Here is a 23,612-nt window from a genome sequence, read left to right as displayed (position 1 = left end):
TACCAAAGGAAAGTGCTGGCAGGTCGACAGACACACAAACGAACACAAACATACACACAAAATTCAAGCATCCTTTCGTCTTTCCCTCTCCTTCCCTCTTTCCCGATGAGGCAACAGTTTGTTGCGAAAGCTTGAATTTTGTGTGTATGTTTGTGTTCGTTTGTGTGCCTGTCGACCTGCCAGCACTTTCATTTGGTAAGTCACATCATCTTTGTTTTTAGGTAAATATATATATATATATATGTTGGTAATGAGGATCACCCTGTACCTTAGGGGGAAAAAAGGACGGGTATACACTCGCACACACACACGTATCCATCCACACGTCTGTATATATATATACACACACTCCATTTTTGCAGAGTAATCTGGCTGGGATCTCAGTTGATTAAACTTTCATTCAGCTGTCTGTTATATGAGGTACTCATGTTACATTATCGATTTCAGGATTATATTCCTACACTCATATCCTATTTGAGGTTCTCATGTTACATTATTGGTTTCAGGATTATACGAGGTGCATTCAAGTTCTAAGGCCTCCGATTATTTTTTCTAATTAACTACTCACCCGAAATTGATGAAACTGGTGTTACTTCTCGACGTAATCGCCCTGCAGACGTACACATTTTTCACAACGCTGACGCCATGATTCCATGGCAGCGGCGAAGGCTTCTTTAGGAGTCTGTTTTGACCACTGGAAAATCGCTGAGGCAATAGCAGCACAGCTGGTGAATGTGCGGCCACGGAGAGTGTCTTTCATTGTTGGAAAAAGCCAAAAGTCACTAAGAGCCAGGTCAGGTGAGTAGGGAGCATGAGGAATCACTTCAAAGTTGTTATCACGAAGAAACTGTTGCGTAATGTTAGCTCGATGTGCGGGTGCGTTGTCTTGGTGAAACAGCACACGTGCAGCCCTTCCCGGACGTTTTTGTTGCAGTGCAGGAAGGAATTTGTTCTTCAAAACATTTTCGTAGGATGCACCTGTTACCGTAGTGCCCTTTGGAACACAATGGGTAAGGATTACGCCCTCGCTGTCCCAGAACATGGACACCATCATTTTTTCAGCACTGGCGGTTACCCGAAATTTTTTTAGTGGCAGTGAATCTGTGTGCTTCCATTGAGCTGACTGGCGCTTTGTTTCTGGATTGAAAAATGGCATCCACGTCTCATCCATTGTCACAACCGACGAAAAGGAAGTCCCATTCATGCTGTCGTTGCGCGTCAACATTGCTTGGCAACATGCCACACGGGCAGCCATGTGGTCGTCCGTCAGCATTACTGGCACCCACCTGGATGACACTTTTTGCATTTTCAGCTCGTCATGCAGGATTGTGTGCACAGAACCCACAGAAATGCCAACTCTGGAGACGATCTGTTCAACAGTCATTCGGCGATCCCCCAAAACAATTCTCTCCACTTTCTCGATCATGTCGTCAGACCGGCTTGTGCGAGCCCGAGGTTGTTTCGGTTTGTTGTCACACGATGTTCTGCCTTCATTAAACTGTCGCACCCACGAACACACTTTCGACACATCCATAACTCCATCACCACATGTCTCCTTCAACTGTCGATGAATTTCATTTGGTTTCACACCACGCAAATTCAGAAAACGAATGATTGCACGCTGTTCAAGTAAGGAAAACGTCGCCATTTTAAGTATTTAAAACAGTTCTCATTCACGCCGCTGGCGGTAAACTTCCATCTGCCGTACGGTGCTGCCATCTCTGGGACGTATTGACAATGAACGCGGCCTCATTTTAAAACAATGCACATGTTTCTATCTCTTTCAGTCCGGAGAAAAAAAATCGGAGGCCTTAGAACTTGACAGCACCTCGTATTCCTACATTCTTATCCTAGAATATACCAGATGCACACAGTACAATATAGCACTGTTTTAAATGCAGTGTGAAACTGCATTGAATGTCATGATGTAAAAACAATGTAACAAACAAGGATCTCAAATTGCTTGTCGGCTCATACCTGAAGTTATTTCTTCAGTTGGTGACTATATCAAATACAACCTCCTGTGTCCTGCCTAAGAGGAAATCCTCCACCCTGTCACAAATTCTGGGTGATACTCCATATATTCATACATTTTTTTAAAAATAGATGTTGATGTGGTACGAAGTCAAATACTTTCAAGAAATACTGCATGAATCTGATTGCTACAATCCATGGCTTTCATGATGTCATGTGAGAAGAGTGTCAGTTGAGTTTTTCAGGATCAGTGTTTTTGGAGGAGACCACTCTGTTCGAGGTACCCCATTATGTTTGAGCTCAGAATATGTTCTAGGATTCTACTACAGATGAATGTTAGCTAAATTGTATGGTAGTTTTGTGGATCACTTGTGTTTCTCTCTGTGTAGATGTGTATGACGTGTGCATTTTTCCAGTCATTGAGTGTAGTGGACTCTTTTTGTGTGTGTGTGTGTGTGTGTGTGTGTGTGTGTGTGTGTGTGTGTGTGTGTGTGTGTGAGAGAGAGAGAGAGAGAGAGAGAGAGAGAGAGAGAGAGAGAGAGAAAGGGATTTATGGAATATTATGATTACAATGGGAGCTAACTTAGGTGCGTACTCTGTATGAAATATGACAGGGATACTATCAGGGCCCATAGCCTTATTTAATATTAGCGATATTAGTCATTTTGAGTGTATAATAATTATGTATTATTTATGCTTGTTCAAAGCAGAAAGACTTATTATAGGTTAAGTGAACATTTTAGAGACTTTGACACATTAAGCTACAATATTCGGAAGCGGCAGCAGTCGAACAAGGAAGGCCGGCACGTGTGTGACATTGGTAACATTTCTACCCAACGTGAGAAGGCCAATGACCAGGGGAGTTTGCGCAGCAGCGTTCAGCACTTTGACAGATCAACGGCCGAGCAGATGGGCAATGCTTCCAAGAGAACAATGACCAGCACTGTTCGCACATCAGTGGTCAATGCTTCAGGAACTGTCAGCATACTGAACTTATGTGTGTGACGTATCTGGTGATGTGGATGGGGATGACAGGGCAATGCCCAACCGCACCAATAGAGGCAAAACTGTGGAAAACTGGCACGTGTCTGAGCATTGGTAACATTTTGGCCGAACATGAGAAGCATACATCAATGACCGAAGAGTCAGTTGCCACCCTAGAAACTTGGTGACATTGGCAAAAACACCGAATAAATACCTCCGACAGATGGGCGTGAGGGGGGTCTTTTGAGGGGTCCTTTGAGGTGGTCCTTTGGAAGGCCCTTTGAGGGGAGAAAGAAGATATGAAGAAACATCGCCTGGATGGACGGTCCAATGGTTAGTCAGCAGATGTCATGCTTCGCTACAATGACTTAGCTGCTACACTGCTTGACAGAAGAAGATATCGGTACTGCGCCAGCCCATAGATCAAAGCAGAAGACACCATTCCAGATGTTACCAGAAAGAAGTTTGTGTGGTACTTACCCAAGTGGCTGGTGAGTATGAAAGGGCTGCGGCCTCACCAAATAGGTCACCTGTGAACTTAGATGCTGATGAACTCTGCCAGAAGGTGCCAAACCTGAGGGCTGCTGGTTTGATTCTGGGACGGAGCACTCCATGTCTTGCTGTAGCTGCTTGTTAGTATGCAATGAGCCAATTCCAAGGAGGAGACCACACCACCGCTGCAGAGAGTCACGGGCACAGTAATGAGGGAAGAATACGTTGTTGGTGCGTCGCTGCAACATGAGCCGTCGCTGTATCAGCTGTCACCGGAATCTGCATGCTGTGACTCCACCGTTTCACAGCCACAAGGAATTGAGCCAGTTAAAAGACAATGTATTAGTCTGTTTGTTTAGAGCCTTATGTCTCAATAAATGATTGTTAGTGGAACCACCGATGTTTCACAAACACCTCACCCACTGCGTCAAGAGCCCATTCCACTGCCCACAAAGTGTTGCTTCCTTCCCGCCATATCTGACAAAACAATGACCTTTGCTCCCCTCTACCACTGATGCTCAATATCAGGAGTCACTAAACCCTGACCCACTACAGTTGTTTCTCAATGCCATTGACAATAACACCTATCTCACTTCTCTTTGCAGTAGTGAGAGAAGCAAACTCGGCAAGCACACCAGTATGTTCCTTAGTAAAGGAACATGTGAAAACTGATTTCAGCATTATTTGTGTTGCTTTGCTACCCTTGATCTCTAAGTGCATAGGACACTGATTTTGGTACAGCTGACAGCCTTTACATATCGCCGGAAGTTTTTTAGGTTATGTGAGTGAATTTTCAGTAAGAAACATTGCAGTTCCCCTTTCATTCACACATGGAGATCTGTAACTCTGGCTGTTGAGGAGTGCCTTGGAATGAGTCAAATTAAGCATTAACAGGCAGAAGCAGCCCCAGGCTACTTCTGGAAGACTTGCAGTATTCGGAGTGTATATGGCCACTGCCACTCAACTTAGCCTTGATTTGAGACCAGCCATTCCTGTCATTGCCTGCCATGTTTCCAAAACACCCCACCTCCTGTGCAAGCTCTGTTTATCTTATTTTCAAATTTATTTATTTTCTACATTTACATGTGCATCTATACTCTGCAAGCCACATCATGGTGTGTACTGTAAGGAAAGCATGTATCACTTGTCAACTCCCCTTCCCCCTCCCATAGCAGTCATTAATGGTGTGTAGGAAGAATGATTGTTAGTAAGCTTTTATGAGTTCTGGAATGTAACTGCCAAGTTAAGAGAGCTACATTATGAATATGATTGCTGGAGTACTCATACTTGATGTTTTTATTAGTTTTATCTGTGTTCTTATTAATTTTTATTACTTTCACACACATTAAATACTATTTGAAATCATTTAAAGTAAAGGAGAAAGAAAACTGGCGTTCTACGGATCGGAGCGTGGAATGTCAGATCCCTTAATCGGGCAGGTAGGTCAGAAAATTTAAAAAGGGAAATGGGTAGGTTAAAGTTAGATATAGTGGGAATTAGTGAAGTTCGGTGGCAGGAGGAACAAGACTTTTGGTCAGGTGAATACAGGGTTATAAATACAAAATCAAATAGGGGTAATGTCGGAGTAGGTTTAATAATGAACAAAAAAATTGGAATGCGGGTAAGCTACTACAAACAACATAGTGAACGCATTATTGTGGCCAAGATAGACACGAAGCCCACGCCTACTACAGTAGTACAAGTTTTTATGCCAAGTAGCTCTGCAGATGATGAAGAAATTGATGAAATGTACGATGAGATAAAAGAAATTATTCAGGTAGTGAAGGGAGACGAAAATTTAATAGTCATGGGTGACTGGAATTCGAGAGTAGGAAAAGGGAGAGAAGGAAACATAGTGGGTGAATATGGATTGGGGGAGAGAAATGAAAGAGGAAGCCGCCTTGTAGAATTTTGCACAGAGCATAACTTAATCATAGCTAACACTTGATTTAAGAATCATAAAAGAAGGTTGTATACATGGAAGAATCCTGGAGATACTAGAAGGTATCAGATAGATTATATAATGGTAAGACAGAGATTTAGGAACAGGTTTTAAATTGTAACACATCTCCAGGGGCAGATGTGGACTCTGACCACAATCTATTGGTTATGAACTGTAGATTAAAACTGAAGAAACTGCAAAAAGGTGGGAATTTAAGGAGATGAGACCTGGATAAACTGACTAAACCAGAGGTTATACAGAGTTTCAGGGAGAGCATAAGGGAACAATTGAGAGGAATGGGGGAAAGAAATACAGTAGAAGAAGAATGGGTAGCTCTGAGGGATGAAGTAGTGAAGGCAGCAGAGGATCAAGTAGGTAAAAAGACAAGGGCTAGTAGAAATCCTTGGGTAACAGAAGAAATATTGAATTTAATTGATGAAAGGAGAAGATATAAAAACTCAGTAAATGAAGCAGGCAAAAAGGAATACAAACGTCTCAAAAATGAGATCGACAAGAAGTGCAAAATGGCTAAGCAGGGATGGCTAGAGGACAAATGTAAGGATGTAGAGGCTTATCTCACTAGGGGTAAGATAGATACTGCCTACAGGAAAATTAAAGAGACCTATGGAGAAAAGAGAACCACTTGTGTGAATATCAAGAGCTCAGATGGAAAACCAGTTCTATGCAAAGAAGGAAAAGCAGAAAGGTGGAAGGAGTATATAGAGGGTCTATACAAGGGCGATGTACTTGAGGACTATATAATGGAAATGGAAGAGGATGTAGATGAAGAAGATATGGGAGATATGATACTGCATGAAGAGTTTGACAGAGCACTGAAAGACCTGAGTCGAAACAAGGCCCCGGGAGCAGGCAACATTCCATTGGAACTACTGACGGCCTTGGGAGAGCCAGTCCTGACAAAACTCTACCATCTGGTGAGCAAAATGTATGAGACAGGCGAAATACCCTCAGACTTCAAGAAGAATATAATAATTCCAATCCCGAAGAAAGCAGGTGTTGACAGATGTGAAAATTACCGAACTATCAGTTTAATAAGTCACAGCTGCAAAATACTTACGCGTATTCTTTACAGACGAATGGAAAAACTGGTAGAAGCCGACCTCGGCGAAGATCAGTTTTTGATTCCGCAGAAATGTTGGAACACGTGAGGCAATACTGACCCTACGACTTATCTTAGAAAATAGATTAAGGAAAGGCAAACCTACATTTCTAGCATTTGTAGACTTAGAGAAAGCTTTTGACAATGTTGACTGGAATACTCTCTTTCAAATTCTGAAGGTGGCAGGGGTAAAATACAGGGAGCGAAAGGCTATTTACTGTTTGTACAGAAACCAGATGGCAGCTATGAGTCGAGGGGCATGAAAGGGAAGCAGCGGTTGGCAAGGGAGTGAGACAGGGTTGTAGCCTCTCCCCGATGTTATTCAATCTGTATATTGAGCAAGCAGTAAAGGAAACAAGAAAAATTTGGAGAAGATATTAAAGTCCATGGAGAAGAAATATTGAGGTTCACCGGTGACATTGTAATTCTGTCAGAGACAGCAAAGGACTTGGAAGAGCAGTTGAACGGAATGGACAGTGTCTTGAAAGGAGGATATAAGATGAACATCAACAAAAGCAAAACAAGGATAATGGAATGTAGTCAAATTAAGTCGGGTGATGCTGAGGGAATTAGATTAGGAAATGAGACACTTAAAGTAGTTTTGCAATTTGGAGAGCAAAATAACTGATGATGGTCGAAGTAGAGAGGATATAAAATGTAGACTGGCAATGGCAAGGAAAGTGTTTCTGAAGAAGAGAAATTTGTTAACATCGAGTATAAATTTAAGTGTCAGGAAGTCGCTTCTGAAAGTATTTGTATGGAGTGTAGATAAATAGTTTGGACAAGAAGAGAATAGAAGCTTTCGAAATGTGGTGCTACAGAAGAATGCTGAAGATTAGATGGGTAGATCACATAACTAATAAGGAGGTATTGCAAAGGATTGGGGAGGAGAGGAGTCTGTGGCACAACTTGACTAGAAGAAGGGATCGGTTGGTAGGACATGTTCTGAGGCATCAAGGGATCACAAATTTAGCATTGGAGGGCAACGTGGAGGGTAAAAATCGTAGAGGGAGACCAAGAGATGAATACACTAAGCAGATTCAGAAGGATGTAGGTTGCAGTAAGTACTGGGAGATGAAGAAGCTTGCACAGGATAGAGTAGCATGGAGAGTTGCATCAAACCAGTCCCAGGACTGAAGACGACAAAAACAGGCAGCAAAGCTCTTCATCTCATTTTAAAATGTCTTAAATTATGAAAATGTGAAAATAAAAACATCACGTAATGATCTTTGAATTTAGTCAGTTTATTCATTTTAGCTCAATCCAAATCCTTATACAATCTTTTGGCTAAAATTTGCATTATAAAACTTTATAGAAAATAACTTAAAACAATATGGTTGCTTCACCAATATGTAAACACTTAAAGTATTTATAATTTTGAACATTCCTAAAAATCATTTCTGCCTATGTATTTGTAATGCATCAGTTTTAGAATATCCTTAAATGAGGCAGTTGGAAATAATATTTCGTGTCTAATATTAATATTTCATTGTTCAGAACTAAAATTTTACAAGTTTTTTGAGCAGAAAAATATAATGCCTAACCAGAATTATCACCTCAATTTTTTTCTTTTTTTATAAATAATATGTAAACATACAGATAATTATCTGTGTGGTTAATTTTCCTTTGGAAATATATCAGTGTGTTGATGGTATTAATGTATATTATAACTATGATTGTTATTAAGTTGTTCGAGGGCCAGTGCCAAAGACAGTTTGTCTATAATGTTTTTGATGAACAGTCAATGTCAGTCATTACTGAAAATACATCATAATGTGACACAAAAGTTAATAACTTAGGTGAAAAAGTAACAAATCACTGAACAGTAGAGGCATTAAGTTATTTATTGGTACATAAAAAGGACCGGGCAGAGGAATGGGGTTGAGGGGTGTACTCTAGCCCAAAAAAAGGATGCATGCCTGTTTACTACTCAATGCCTCTACTATTCAGTGAGTTGTTACCTTTACTCCTAAATTATTTCCCTCTGGAAAACTTTCCAAACCATATTGACACAAAAGTCTCTGTTTTGTCCTGTAGTTTGAATAAGTACGCACTTCTCTCAACAAAATATAACATTGAGCAAATAATATGAGATAATTATTTAAAATTTGTACAGACTTCTGCTGTTGTTACATTGTGAGCTAATTAATAGTTTTGTTCAACTATATATTTTACTATAGATGAGAGGGAATGCTATACAGAAATTGGTTAAATGAGGGTTTTGTAAGCTCTAGCTCCTTTGTGGGTGGACTACTACTGCTTAGGATTCTTCCAATTAATCTGTGTGGCATCTTTCTTTCCTTCTATTAGCTTTATGTGGACATTCCACTTTAAATCACTTCATTCGCATGCTCATAGATATTTAATGGATTTTACTGCTTGTAGTGGCTTGTCCAATAACAGGTCTTTCCATGTATGGTACTTGTTTACAATACTATTAATTTGTTTACTTTGAAGGTCAGTTGCCAATCCTTGCACTGTCAGTCCTCCATAGATCTTTCTGAATGTCGCTACAGTTTTATAGCTTTCAGATTTCTCTGTATACACCAGCATTATTTGAAAACGAGTATCATTTTACTACACCTGTTCTCCACAGGTCATTGGTATATACTGTGAACATTAGTGGTCCTATAGTACTCCATTTGGGTATGTCCAAAGCCACTTTGACATCAGAAATTTTTTTTGTGTTGCAGACAACATGTGTTGTATTTGCTAGGAACTCTTCAATTCAGTCAAAGAATTAGTGTGTAATATTCTGTGCGCACATATATTATAACTTTGTCAAACACTTCTGGAAGTCAAGGTACATGGCATCAGTCTGAGTGTATGTATTTACTGCCTTCTGTGCTTCACAGATGAAAAAGGCAAGCTGACTTTCACACAAGCACTGTTTGTGCAAACTTATTTTGATTTGCTACAGGAGAGATTTTTGAGCTTCAGAAATGTCACAGATGTCCAAACTTTTTAATGATTATCTTTCAATCCTATCTGTCACTGTTTCATTTGCCCTCATTCTAGTTCTTACTTCTCCAGTAGTTTTTTTTTCCTCGATTATTGATATTCTGGTGCTCCTTTGTAAATAATCCATTTCCACACCTGTTGGTTGTCTTTTGGGGTCAGCATTTAAAATCCACAGTTCTAATCCCTATCATAGAACAGATTCACCCCTTAGCTTACATGTTCTTTTCTTACTGTTGTTAGAAATGTTATTGTCCCACCAGAAAGAATTTATACACGATATAACTTCTCTGCTTTGTTGTATTCTGTTATTTACTTCTGTATTACCCAATCCACTTCTGTCGATATATGCCCCTATATATTTAAATTTTTATACCTGTCTCATAGATGCTCTGTCATTGATGTGTATTTCAAATCCATTTTCACTATTCACTGCAGGATATTCTGTTTTTATTAGACTCATTGGTAGTCCCCATTTGTCATGTTCCTGATATAAGTGTTGTATCATGAACTCCAGTTCATATTCATCTTGTGCTAGAATTGCTTGAACATAAAGAAAACTTAATGAAAACATATGCACATAATTAACAGTGTAGCTGTTCTGTGTTTGGAGAGCCACTTCTACGTATAAACTGAACAAGATGGGTGACATTTGCATCCTTGTCTCAGTCCTTTTGTAAATAGACTCCAATAACTTTGACCCTATTTTAGTCTGTACCTTATTTTCTCTGTACATTTCAATAATAATCTGCAAAGGTTGGTCATTCATATCTTTCATAGCTTCTCACAGTTTTGTTCTAGCAACAGTGTCATAAACTTTTGCTAAATCTAAAAAGGCAATGTATAACTCTACAACCTCGTTTTAGGTTCTCAAGCCGTAGGAAGATTTAATAATAATGGGGTGCTGGTCCATTGATCCAGCCCTCAACCTATAGGACCAGAATTTGACGTCAGCATTTACTCCTCTAAGAAAATTGGCATTCCTATGTCTAAAACTACCTCCTTTCCCTTTGTCTGGCTCCTCCACTGGACCTGCCCTGGTTTGAATGGCACTGATGGTAGCTACACTACCATTGGCATAGCCCTCAACTTAATTGATGAGTGCAAACTCGTGTGCATGCCACTGAAGATGCCTTTGATAATGCAGCGTCCCCTGTGAGGGATCATGAGCTTTATTGGGTCTATTCTTTGATTTTAGATTGAATTTGGTTTTGAGTTAGTTCCACTAATACTTACTTCCATCTCTCTCTTTTTATTTTGTCTCTTCATTTTTTGTCTATGGTTGCTACTCTTCAATAATTTTTGTGTGTGTGTCTAGTTTAGTGTCATCCATGTTCCTGTGGTTGTTTCCTCCCCCCTTTCTTTATCACTGCTTTATCCAGTTTCCTTTCCGATGCATATAAATTTCCAGATATTCAAATCGCTTTGATTTCCCTTTCTGCTGTTCTCTGCTGTATCTTCTTTGGCGTAAGAAACTTTCTACTTAATCCTTGAATTGACCCACTCCCTTCAAACCTTTCCTTTCTTTTACTGAATGTAAAAGGATCGGGTAGTGAAATCTAAAATTTTCGTCACATTTTCTGTGTCCCTGTATGTGCTGCCACTCGCTGAGTAAAATATTTTTTCCTGACATTGTTGGATTTGATTTCAGTTTGAAGATCTGAATCTATATTGTAACAATAATGGAAAATCCTGTATGGAACAAAATGGAAAATAAGGGAAAGGCAACCACTCATCTACCACAGACTGATATATGGAGTATAGAAACACGTAACGGAAAGCAGTATTCACACTAGCTTTCAAGCTCTTACTTTTTTTCTAGTAAAATCACACACATTCAAACACGCAACACGCAAATATACACTCCCGTTGCCACGAGAGACTAAGTCTTGGTTATTATATTAGCTCAATAACAGTTTTATTGAAAGATGTCAGTTTTTTGTTATAAACTATGTCTGGTAATCATTTTAACTTCAGGTGTCTCGAGCTCCAGAGCAAGACCAAATCCAAACCCATAGATAAAGAGAACGCACCTAAGCGACAGAAGACTGTAGGTGGGGGCAGCTGTCCATTCCGGCAGCGTGAGAGAGTGCAACAGCTGAGGGATACAGCTCTGTCATCTGTCCATGATGTTGAGGAGCTCGTGACTGCTGGGAAAATGCTGAAAGCATGCCCGTACTATGCTGCCAGGGATGCAGTCCCTCTTGCTCAAGTAAGTGGTGCATCTCAGTTCTTGTAGTAGAGAGCCAGGTGGTAGAAGGGACTCACTTGATGTGTTAGAGGCACATGCTTGGAAGTTCAGTAATGCTCAAGGGTGCAGGAATTACAACTTTGCCTTCATTTCGAGTGACATGAAGTCTTTTTCTTGATGACTTTCGTGTTGTTGGTTTGTTAAACTTCAAAGGAAAAGCAGTGTTCTTGACACACAAAAAGTTTTAAAATGTGGCTGTATTTGACCTCGTCTCAACTGATAATAGTTCCTCAAAATCTGCAAGTATGTAGCCAATGTGTACTGTCCATTGAGAGCTATTTCAAAACTGCCAAAGTAAACGTGGCACATTGCCTTAAAATTAACTTATGAGGAATTGACAGGTGATCACTCCGCAAAATGCTGCAGATAGTGGTACTTGGTGGTCTAGTGGTAAAGTGCGTGGTTGGAAACAGAAAGATTATGGGATCAAATCCTGATCAGATCTTGAAATTTTTCAGTCTCTAGCCCTTGCTTTCCCGTAAGACACAGTTTCATATAACTGTAATTCTGAAAAGGCAAGATTATAAATTCCTTAAAAGTTTCCTATGCGCTTATCCATTGGCAGCCCCTTTCATTATCCTAATTGCTAGTGCCTTTGTGTTGTTTGCTAGTGTGTGTGTGTGTGTTTATTTTTTATTTTTATTTTATTTTATTTTATTTATTTATTTATTTATTTATTTATTTTTTGCAACACTTACATTGCCCTAGAACATCACATTTTGTGTTGTAAATTAGCTTTGTTGTTTGCTTTAATAACATTTTAATATCATGTATTAACAACTCTGGCCCTACTGCTGATAGGAGATATAGCCTCCATGTGACCCATGTTTACATTTCATGATTTTGTCTTTTTTTTTCTTTTAATGTACAGCTCTCAGGTCAAATGAAAACAAAATGAATTTCTGTGGTTGGGAGCCGTCTGCTGAATTAAAATACATTCACATAATTACTGTAGTGTCCTGCGGTTGGTATCAAAGAACTAAAGATCAAGTTTGAACACATTTTATTTAACTAAAACGCCTTCCTGGCTTGCACTAATTTTCAAACCCAAGAACAACAGGAAACACAATAATTCTTGTGGTGGCAAAAGCCAGATAAAAGTTACAAGACAGTGAAAAGAAATAACAACACTACACAAGATACAAATTTTTACAAAAGACTATAGCGAGTGTCTACTCAGGAGTATTTTTGAGTGACATTGGCCAGAGCTGCCCTAGCTGTAGGTACACACTGCCGGTCTAACTCTGCTCTTCGTGTTTATAACACCAATTCTGCAGAGTGCTACACTTAGTTAAATTAGTTCCAATTGGTCCACCTCTGTCATACGGCTTTCCATGAATTAGTGGCTTTTTTATGCAGAAAGTCTGTTGATGTATACATTCACCTTGCTTGTCTGTTGTGCAGGCCCTCTAACAGGTAAGGGACTGCTACGACAATTACGAAAGACTGATATGTGTTATTAATATGTTTTGCTATTTTATTTTATTTCCACATTATTGTCAGTCAAGCATTAATTGTCTTGCAGAACAATGAACTTATTTTTGTCGATTTTCTAAAGAAATTTGGCTTTTATTAATCTTTTCCACAGAGGCAGCCAATTTATTTCAAACGAAATGTTTCATTCCACACAATTGTTTAGTTCCAACTCTACACTGAATTTAAAGTGTACTTTTTTGTCTTGTGGCACATACAGCAGAAAGCCAAAATGAAGAACCAAACAAGAAGGAATACAGTACTGTTACTTCAAGAAAATTGGCATCCAGAAAACCACACTGGAAAGCTTAATTTTTCTTTATTGTGAATATGTACATACAAATGTGCAGTTTAAGCCTAATTATGCATTTTAGTGTGGTTTACAAAATTTCAATACTCGTGGAGTATTCTGATGTGTTTTTTATGGTGTAATGTATGATCTCTTAATGCTATATATGTACAAACATACATAAATGTTTACTTGAAAATGGCTAAAAATGCAAATTTGGTCAGTAGTATTAAATAAAATGTTCTTTTTCATATGTATTGACTGACTTAGCAGAATTTTACAATCTGCCATCTGTGAACACACAACGTATTTTGATCACAAGACATGTTTCAACTCTTGTCTAGTACCTCCTTTAGCACAGCACTCCGTCTTCAGGCCACAAGTGGCCCATCAGGACCATCCGACTGCTGTGTCATCCTCAGTTGAGGATGTGGATAGGAGGGGCGTGTGGTCAGCACACCGCTCTCCCGGTCGTTATGATGGTTTTCTGTGACTGGAGCCACTACTATTCGGTCAAGTAGCTCCTGAATTAGCATCACGAGGCTGAGTGCACCCCGAAAAATGGCAACAGCGCATGGCGGTCTGGATGGTCACAGCCATGCCCCACATGGCGCTTAACTTCGGTGATCTCACTGGAACTGGTGTATCCACTGCGGCAAGCTTGTTGCCCACCTCCTTTAGACTTGACGTTATTTCTTCATTTGTGCTGTTAATGTCTTAAATGTATGGAATGCCACTCTTCAGTAAATTCTAGACTGGCAGCACACTGTGTTTTATCACTGCAACTCCCCAAAAGGCTTGTATTTACTCCTAAAGTAGAATATAAATTGCCAGTTATAGTGTTTCTCGGTGTCACAGATATATTGTTTATTTTTTATAATATTTCAAAAAGTCATGAAAAACTTCTTGTCCTTACTTCTGGCATATACAACCAACCTTCTTTTCTTTTCTCCTTTTCTTTTTTCTTTCTGCAAGAAGTTTGTATTCCTTCTTACTACCTTTCCGCAGTGCTGTGTGGATGTAAACATGATTGGAAATGCTGTATACCAGTATTGCAGAGAACAAATAAACTAGTCCATGTTAAAGTTACAACATAGCAAAATTTTACTAAATATTATGGTACTTTGAGTTGTAGAGTCTAGTTTTGAAATGAATATTATTCCAAGGACTGCTTTCTTATTTTGCATTCCTTATCTGGAAAGAATATGTTAAAACAATTGTCCAAAGTACAGTAAACCCGTATGTTCCCTCTGGGCAGCATGCTGCAGTGCTGTATATAGTCATGTGATGCCCCCTCGAACCACGAAATTACAAACAGAAATGCGACCAACGAAAGGCATATGAACATAGCTAACACCAAGCAAGGGCTTCCAATGTCATCATACCTGCGCATGCACAGTAATTCCCACTTTCTGGCGCTCTCTGACTGCTGTTCAAACATACCTATTTATAACAGGTCATGGGAAAATATTGTGAATGGTGGTTTGACAAGCGTTTCTTCCAAAGTAAATTATCTTTTATGCTAGAAGAGCCACTTTACATGTGAGAATGTGCTATGAATTTCTTAAATCACAGAGTGTTTGAGTCTAATTCAAAACTTAACACTTTGAGGGCTAGCTACTTGGAAAAATTTCGGGGCCAGAAGACCAGCCATTTATGTCATTACTTAAAATTTTATTTTAATATTTGGGTTTGATGTATGTGAAAGGGTAACATATGCAAAAAGGACCAAAGTATATGTGAAAGCTTAGCTTTGTTTCTAGCTATACTACATGTATATTAATTTAAACCATTAACTTTCCCTGTTTGTGTGTTTGTTATTTAACAGTGATGTTGCTATTGGCTGACTACATCACTCCATGCGAGCTATGAGTGGTTGACAAAAGCACTTTGCAATCTTAATTTCAGTGCTTCAGAAACTAATGTGATGTATTTGGTGGAATTTGTATTTATACTTTCGGAAGGGTTGATAAGTTTTACAGCTCCAAGGGAAAGTATACAGCCACTAGACAAGGAAAAGTGTATTTTTAACTGGGAAGTCCAGCAAAAATCTGGCATTTTTTGCTTGTCAGAATGTGGCGCTCTTATGAAGACATAACAGTTTCAGTGTAGTAGTTGTCATAGGGTTGTGATTTGATTGTGTACTTTAAATTATTGGGATTATGTAAAAGTTTTTTATGTTCAATATATACAGGGTGAATCGCGTAACCCTGGTTTTGTTTTGAAATGCAAAATAAATAGTTCAAACTTGTATGTTAAGTCACAGGTTACTAGCTAATGAAATGTTATTGCCAGTCTGTCACTGCAGTTTCTGAAAAGTCTAAAATATCACTATGACCTTTTTCTCAAATATGCAAATGAAATGGTGTTGTCTCTTTGTACTTCTTGTACCTCTGTTATTTAGATATTATTTTACCTAGAGTCACTTTTGCGTTTCTTTTTCTGTTGCCTTTCATCACAATAAATGCCCTGCTAGCTCCAAAGCAAGGAAAGGCCATAGCAGACTGCTTGTGCAATGAGGCAATGTGTGGACACAAGAACACCCTTGCATATACAAACTCTTTCCACAAATTTTTATGCGTGTCCTTTTATTCCTGCGCTTCTGTGATTGTACAAGAGAAAAGAGGCATTGTGATGACATACCTTGCTGATAGCAAAAGTGTTGAGTTGTTGATGGGCATAAGAAAAGGATAAAAACTTTGCTAGCTTTCAGACAAATCCTTTAAAAGGTGTGTGTGTGTGTGTGTGTGTGTGTGTGTGTGTGTGGTGCACGCGGTTTGTCCAAAGTAGCAGTTCAGGACTGATCAGATCAAAGACTTTAGACAGGTTAGAAACAGCCCACAATTTAATTCATTTTATTCTATAGCATTCATGAACTGTGCCAAGAAATTAAACTGTTGTGACAGTGCCACGAGATTTAAAAGTGCCGCTACGTCAGTACGCAAACACGGCGATAGAGGCGCTCCGCAGCTCGGCTGAGCGCGGGAGCGCCACCTAGCTATGAACGGCGCCGGCCGCATGTCACGGTACGGCAGTTGAGTGACAGCTACGGAGTTGGTAGCACGAAACCCACTATTGTTTTTACGTTTGTGTATCCACGCAGTTTATTAGTGCATTAAAGGTTATAACACTTTTTGGTGACGAGGATGGGATATTTTTTTTCCAGCGTTGGAGTATTGCGCGTTCGTGTCTGGGCAGACATGGAACAGCTTATGCAAGCGCTCATTGAACAACAAACACAGCTGACGGCTGCTATTCAGGCGTTGTCGACGTCGCTTACTCATCGTCTGTCGTCCTCTTCTCCGCCTCCGTTCCCTCCTTACGACGAGGCTGCTGAGGACTGGGAGGATTATGAGAAGCGTTTGCGGCAACACTTCTTGGCTTTCGGCGTTGTCGACGCCCAGATGTGTAAGTCGTTATTTCTATCTTGGATTTCCCCACGGATCTATCAGCTGCTATCTCAGTTAGCCCCTCTGCGGGAACCTGCCTCTCTGTCCTTCCAAGAAATGTGTGACTTATTGTCTAACTATTACCGAAAAAACACCCACGTCGTTGCCGCCCGCGTGGCGTTCTACCGGTGTCGTAAACAGCCCCATCAATCTTACCGGGCTTGGGCGGCGGAACTACACGGTCTGAGTAGGAAATGTCAGTTTGTCACGGACACTCATCATGAGTCTTATGCTGATTCAATGGTTAGGGATGCTATTCTACAGCTTGCTCCTGATAAAGAAGTTCGGCAACGTGCCCTCCAACTGCCAAACCCGTCGTTGTCGGAAGTTCTAAGCATCGCTCAATCCTTTGAAGTGTCTCACGCTGCTGGCGCGCAAATAGACGCGTGGTGTGATGTGGGCGCTGTACAGTCAACTTTCGACACGGACAATTTGCCTGTTTCCCAGGAGGACGATGATGTGGCGGCGGTTCACTCGCGTAAACAACGTCGCGTTGGGCCGCAACGCTCGCAGCGAAAACAGCAACCACAGAAACAGGTTCGTTCCGCCCTTCCTTCTTGTCCACTTTGTTTCGTACAGCATGACAGGGCCGCGTGCCCAAAACGTTGGGCCACGTGTAATTCATGTAGGAAAAAAGGCCACATTGCTTCTGTGTGTCAGTCCCCTCACGTTCCTGTCGCCGATGACGAGGCATCGGACATGGATGTTAACTGTGTGCTTTCTCAAACAAATAAGTTGTTTGTTACTGTTCGTGTTTTGGATAAACACGTTCGCATGCAAGTGGACACTGGCTCTGCAGTAACTCTCATTAATTCTCGCACGTATTTGGAGTTGGGCTCCCCTCCCTTGTCTCCAGTTACGCGGAATCTGAGAACTTATAATAAACAGAAAATTCCTATCGTTGGCCAGTTTGATGCTTCCACTGCTTACAAGTCTGTTGTTCGGCCCCTCACGTTTTATGTGGTGGATCATGCGGGCACTGAAAATCTGTTCGGTTATGATGCTTTCCAGTTGTTTGGGTTCTCCATTGATGATGATGTGCACCTCATATCTGAGGATATTCCGTATCAACAGCTGGATGGGTTGTGTTCTGAATTCTCGTCAGTGTTCTCTGCTGGTCTGGGTCGTGCCAAGGATTTTGAAGCCCACATTACTCTTAAACCTACAGCTCGCCCTAAGTTTTTCCGGGCACGCCCTATTCCGATGGCTCTGCGTGCACCTGTCAAGGCGGAGATAGACAGGCTGACAGCTTCAGGGATTCTCCTTCCTGTTACCTCCAGCGAATGGGCATCGCCAATCGTGGTGGTTTCTAAACCCAACGGGAGTCTGCGATTGTGTGGCGATTTTAAAGCCACTGTCAACGCTCAGAGCCTCATTGACACTTATCCTCTTCCCCGTCCTGAGGAGTTATTTACCAAGCTCGCTGGGGGCCAGTTCTTTTCCAAACTTGACTTATCGGAGGCGTACCATCAGTTGCCGTTGGATGCGTCTTCCAAGGAATTTCTCGTCATCAACACTCCTTGTGGGTTGTATCAGTACCAGCGGTTACCATTTGGTGTCGCTAGCGCGCCGGCCATTTTTCAGCGGTTTTTGGAACAGCTCACGGCTTCCGTTCCTGGCTGCATCAACTACCTGGATGACATTGTCGTCACGGGGGCCTCCACTGAGGAGCACCTTCGCAATTTGCGTTCATTATTTCGGGTTCTGCATTCGGCTGGGTTGAAGTGCAATCTGGACAAGTCACAGTTCTTCCAACCCTCCATTGTGTATCTTGGTTTCCACCTGTCCCGTGAAGGTATACGTCCTCTACGTCAGCACGTTGCGGCCATCACCGCTCTCCCCCGGCCGTCTACGGTCAAAGAACTTCAGGCGTTTCTAGGCAAGATTGCTTATTATCACAAATTCATTCCATCCGCGGCGGCGGTGGCTCATCCTCTGCATCAGCTGTTACGCAAAAACGTTCCTTTCTGTTGGTCCGACGAGTGTGAGCAGGCTTTTGTTCGCCTGAAGGCTCATTTGCAGTCGGCGCCTTGTCTTGCCACTTTCCGTCCGGGTCAGCACTTGGTTCTGGCGACTGACGCGTCACAGTATGGCCTAGGGGCTGTTCTCGCCCATCGGTATGAGGATGGGTCGGAACGACCCATCGCCTATGCTTCAAAGACCCTCAACGATGCCCAACGGCGTTACTCTCAAATCGAAAAGGAGGCGCTCGCTATCATTTATGCGCTAAAAAAGTTCAGCGTTTTTTTGTATGGTTCTAAGTTTCACCTCATCACCGACCACAAGCCGCTGGTCTCTCTGTTCAGCCCTTCGGCGTCGCTTCCGGATAAGGCGGCTCACCGCCTGCAACGTTGGGCCTTATACTTGTCTCGTTTTCACTATGAGATTCACTATCGCCCCACGGCCCAGCACGCCAACGCTGACGCGTTGTCGCGTTTGCCGATGGGCCCCGACCCGGTTTTCGATCGAGATGAACTACTCTGTTTCCACATTGATGAGGAAGAACGTCGTGCGGTTGAGGGTTTCCCGCTTACTGGTTCGCAGGTCGCGTCGGCTACTGCGCGGGACCCGGTCCTGCGTCGGGTGATCGGTTTTGTTCAACGGGGTTGGCCGGACAGGACCAAGGGCCGGGCATCGGATCCCCTTCGCAACTACCATGCCTTGCGCCTTCGTCTGTCTGTTCGTGAGGGTGTTGTTCTTCTGGCCACGGATGGCGCATCTCCACGGGTCGTGGTGCCAGCTTCTCTTCGCAAAGATGTTCTCAAACTATTGCATGAGGGCCATTGGGGGATTTCTCGGACTAAGTCCCTGGCCCGCCGGCATGTTTATTGGCCCGGTATCGATTCGGACATCTCCCATATGGTCGCTGCGTGTGGTCAGTGTGCTCAACAACTGGCTGCACCCCGTACAATGCCCTCTCCGTGGCCTGATCCGGCGCAGCCATGGGAACGGGTGCACGCTGACTTTGCCGGCCCCTTCCTAGGCACTTATTGGCTCCTGTTGATTGACGCCTTCTCGAAGTTTCCGTTTGTGGTTCGATGTCCGTCGCCCACCACTGCGGCGACGACGCTGGCTTTGTCCAACATCTTTGCGCTAGAAGGTCTTCCCTCAACGATTGTCACGGACAACGGCCCTCAGTTCTCTTCGCAGGCCTTCCGTGATTTTTGTACTGGACAAGGGATTCATCATGTTACAGCACCGCCTTTCCATCCCCAATCGAATGGGGAGGTCGAGCGCCTTGTCCGCACTTTCAAAAGCCAGATGAAAAAATTCCTTACTGATTTTTCTACCGATGACGCTCTGTTGCAATTTCTGAGTTCTTATCGCTTCACGCCTCTGGGTGATCGCAGCCCTGCTGAACTCTTGCATGGCCGCCAACCGCGCACTCTACTGCACCTGCTTCACCCTGTCAGGCCTAGTCCTGTGTCCCCTAGTGCGGGAAAATACTCGGTAGGCGCCGACGTGTGGGCACGAGGGTATGGATCTCGCCCTAGATGGATTCCAGGGGTGGTAAAGGCTCTTCGCGGCCGCCGGCTTTGTGAAATACGTACGGACGACGGCACGGTTGTTCGTCATTACGATCAGATGCGCCCACGAGTGGTGGCCACGCCGGTACCACCGCCCCTTCTTTCGCCTCCACCAGCCCGAGACGCCAGTCCTGTCGCGGCTGCCGGTCTCCCGTGCGTGTCGCTGCAGCCAACGTCGCTGCCGCTCCTGAGTACGCCGGAACCGGCCCCAGTCGCGACGCCGCCTTCTCCGGGACCCATCTCGCTGGAGCACACCTCCGGGTCCACGACACCTATGGATGCTGCTCCGGAGTTTTCACCCATCATCTCGTCCAGGAGGCACGTTCCACGCACAGGCTTCCGTCCTGGACATTTTCGACCATATTCTCGTGTTTCTCCGCGGGATCTTCTCGGGGTCTCCCAAGAGGCCATGGATGTCTCCGCACTGTCCGTGTATCCCAGGAAGTGAGTGTCTTTTTTTTCAAGGGGGGAAAAGTGTTGTGACAGTGCCACGAGATTTAAAAGTGCCGCTACGTCAGTACGCAAACACGGCGATAGAGGCGCTCCGCAGCTCGGCTGAGCGCGGGAGCGCCACCTAGCTATGAACGGCGCCGGCCGCATGTCACGGTACGGCAGTTGAGTGACAGCTACGGAGTTGGTAGCACGAAATCCACTATTGTTTTTACGTTTGTGTATCCACGCAGTTTATTAGTGCATTAAAGGTTATAACATAAACACAGCTATATCTGTTTTTTAACTCTTCCCTTTCTAAACATTAAACTAATGTGCTGTATTTGGTATTCAAAACTTTTCCTGTGTAACTCTTTGAATTAAAATAGAGAAGCTAAATAATAGTGAGATTGTTTTGTGTGTCTTGTGCATCATCCTTGTTTGAAGTGGCTTTACTGTTGGTGTGCTAAATCATATATTGATTAGTTGGTTTTTAATTTTGTGCTATATTTGCAAAATATTTGTTAAATATGTTATTAATCCATATGCTGTCTTCAACAATTTTTCCTTCACATTTTGTGATGAATTTATTGTGTTTTACTACATTTCTATCCACTGTTAATAACTTTTTGAGGTTAATAATTTCATTTCATTACTTTCTTATTTGATAGTTGAGCCATTTACTAACTTTTTGCAGCTACTGTAACTTTCCTGTATACATTGCCATCATTTCTCACATAGCGTTAGAAAGGTGCGTTTTGTTTTTCTGCTTTATTAAATTGTCTAAGAGTTTCTGATGATTTCTTTATGTTTAGTGTTATCCATGTCTTTGACTTTACCTCAACTTCTGTTTGCTTCACTGAAATGCAGCATCAAAGCAATATTTATAATTACAGGAAACTGAGTCAAATGCTGGGTTGACATTATCTCGAGACACCTTTTTTTAAGTTGTTTTTTTGTAGAATGCAGTTGAAAATCCTAGTGTTGTTTTTAGCTTTTCTTATGATATCCGTTTGAACCTACTTAGTCTATTGAAGTCTGGTTTCTCTCAGTAATTACACTCCCCCCACATGCACATGCACATGTACCATCATTATGAAACTGATAATTCCTTGATGTCTTAGAATGTTCAGCACATCATCATTAGCTATTAGATCTACCTGTCAGCATTTTTCTGACTCCTACATTTAAAAAGCTTTTATTCTCTTAATCTCAGTATTTTTTATAATTCACGTTTCACTTTCATACAAGGCTACAGTCCAGACAAATACCTTCAGAAAACAGTTCCTTGCATGTAAATTTATATCTGATAGTAAAAAATTTTTCTTTTTCAGAAACTTTTTATATGCTGTCTACTTCGTCCATTGTCAGTTATTTTGCTGCCCAAACACCAATACTCGCCTATAAGTATCAGTGTTTCATTTACTAAATGAATGCCATCAGCATTGACTCATTTAACTTGATCACATTCTGTTACCCTTGTTCTTCTTTTGTTGATGTACATCTTGTTTGTATGTAGCTACTTGTTCTGATGGTTGTCTTTGAATGCTTTTTGTGTGACAAGTTTGTTATGACTTCATAAATGAAAATATACTAAAGATTTTTTTACTTATTTCACATCCATGAGATCACTTCACATAGGATCTGTGGAAGCGACTTTAATCCTTTTTGGTCATTTGGCAAATACATATTATGTAGTCTTTTTTTATGACCTGTTCTGCATCCTTGAGGTTCCCCTATTTATAGATCTATGGAACCAAAAAGTATATCTAATCTAATCCTCATGCTGGTTCGTTTCACATGTTATTGTCTATGATGCTGCTGTTCTGTGTTTAAACTAATGAAGCTCTGGCTTTCCTGGGCAAATGTTCCTTAGTTTTCTTGCTGCACTAGGTACTCAACTTTTCAGTGATTTCCTCTGTCATTATTGTCGGGCCATGTGGTACTTTGATATGTTGTTGTTGTTGTTGTTGTTGTTGTTGTTGTGGTATTCAGTCCAGAGACTGGTTTGATGCAGCTCTCCATGCTACTCTATCCTGTGCAAGCTTCATCATCTCCCAGTACCTACTGCAACGTACATTCTTCTGAATCTGCTTAGTGTATTCCTCTCTTGGTCTCCCTCTACGATTTTTATCCTCCACGCTGCCCTCCAGTACTGAATTGATGATCCCTTGATGCCTCAGAACATGTCCTACTAATTGATCCCTTCTTCTAGTCAAGTTGTGCCACAAACTCCTCTCCTCCTCAATCCTTTGCAATACCTCCTTATTAGTGATCTACCCATCTAATCTTCAGCATTCTTCTGTAGCACCACATTTCGAAAGCTTCTATTCTCTTCTTGTCCAAACTATTTATCGTCCACGTTTCACTTCTATACATGGCTACACTCCATACAAATACTTTCAGAAGCGACTTCCTGACACTTAAATCTATACTCGATGTTAACAAATTTCTCTTCTTCAGAAACGCTTTCCTTGCCATTGCCAGTCTACATTTTATATCCTCTCTACTTCAACCATCATCAGTTATTTTACTCCCCAAATAGCAAAACTACTTTAAGTGTCTCATTTCCTAATCTAATTCCCTCAGCATCACCCGACTTAATTCGACTACATTCCATTATCCTTGTTTTGCTTTTGTTGATGTTCATCTTATATCCTCCTTTCAAATCACTGTCCATTCCGTTCAACTGCTCTTCCAAGTCCTTTGCTGTCTCTGACAGAA

At 41.7% G+C, this 23,612-nt stretch overlaps 1 protein-coding gene across 1 annotated transcript in view; it reads left to right on the top strand.

Annotated features, from left to right (window-relative positions):
- The window catches only part of LOC126141456 (putative ATP-dependent RNA helicase DDX11-like protein 8), a gene marked incomplete at its 3' end in the record, with an annotated part of 73,891 nt that overhangs the window by 34,479 nt on the left and 15,800 nt on the right, over positions 1-23,612 (top strand). Inside the window, exon 6 of the mRNA XM_049915246.1 lies at positions 11,448-11,682. Coding sequence (XP_049771203.1) covers positions 11,448-11,682 — 235 coding nt within the window. The remainder of the gene's footprint in view (positions 1-11,447; positions 11,683-23,612) is intronic.

This window comes from Schistocerca cancellata, unplaced genomic scaffold (assembly GCF_023864275.1).
Source record: "Schistocerca cancellata isolate TAMUIC-IGC-003103 unplaced genomic scaffold, iqSchCanc2.1 HiC_scaffold_713, whole genome shotgun sequence".
Classification (NCBI taxonomy): domain Eukaryota; kingdom Metazoa; phylum Arthropoda; class Insecta; order Orthoptera; family Acrididae; genus Schistocerca; species Schistocerca cancellata.
This window is presented reverse-complemented; position numbering and strand designations above follow the sequence as displayed.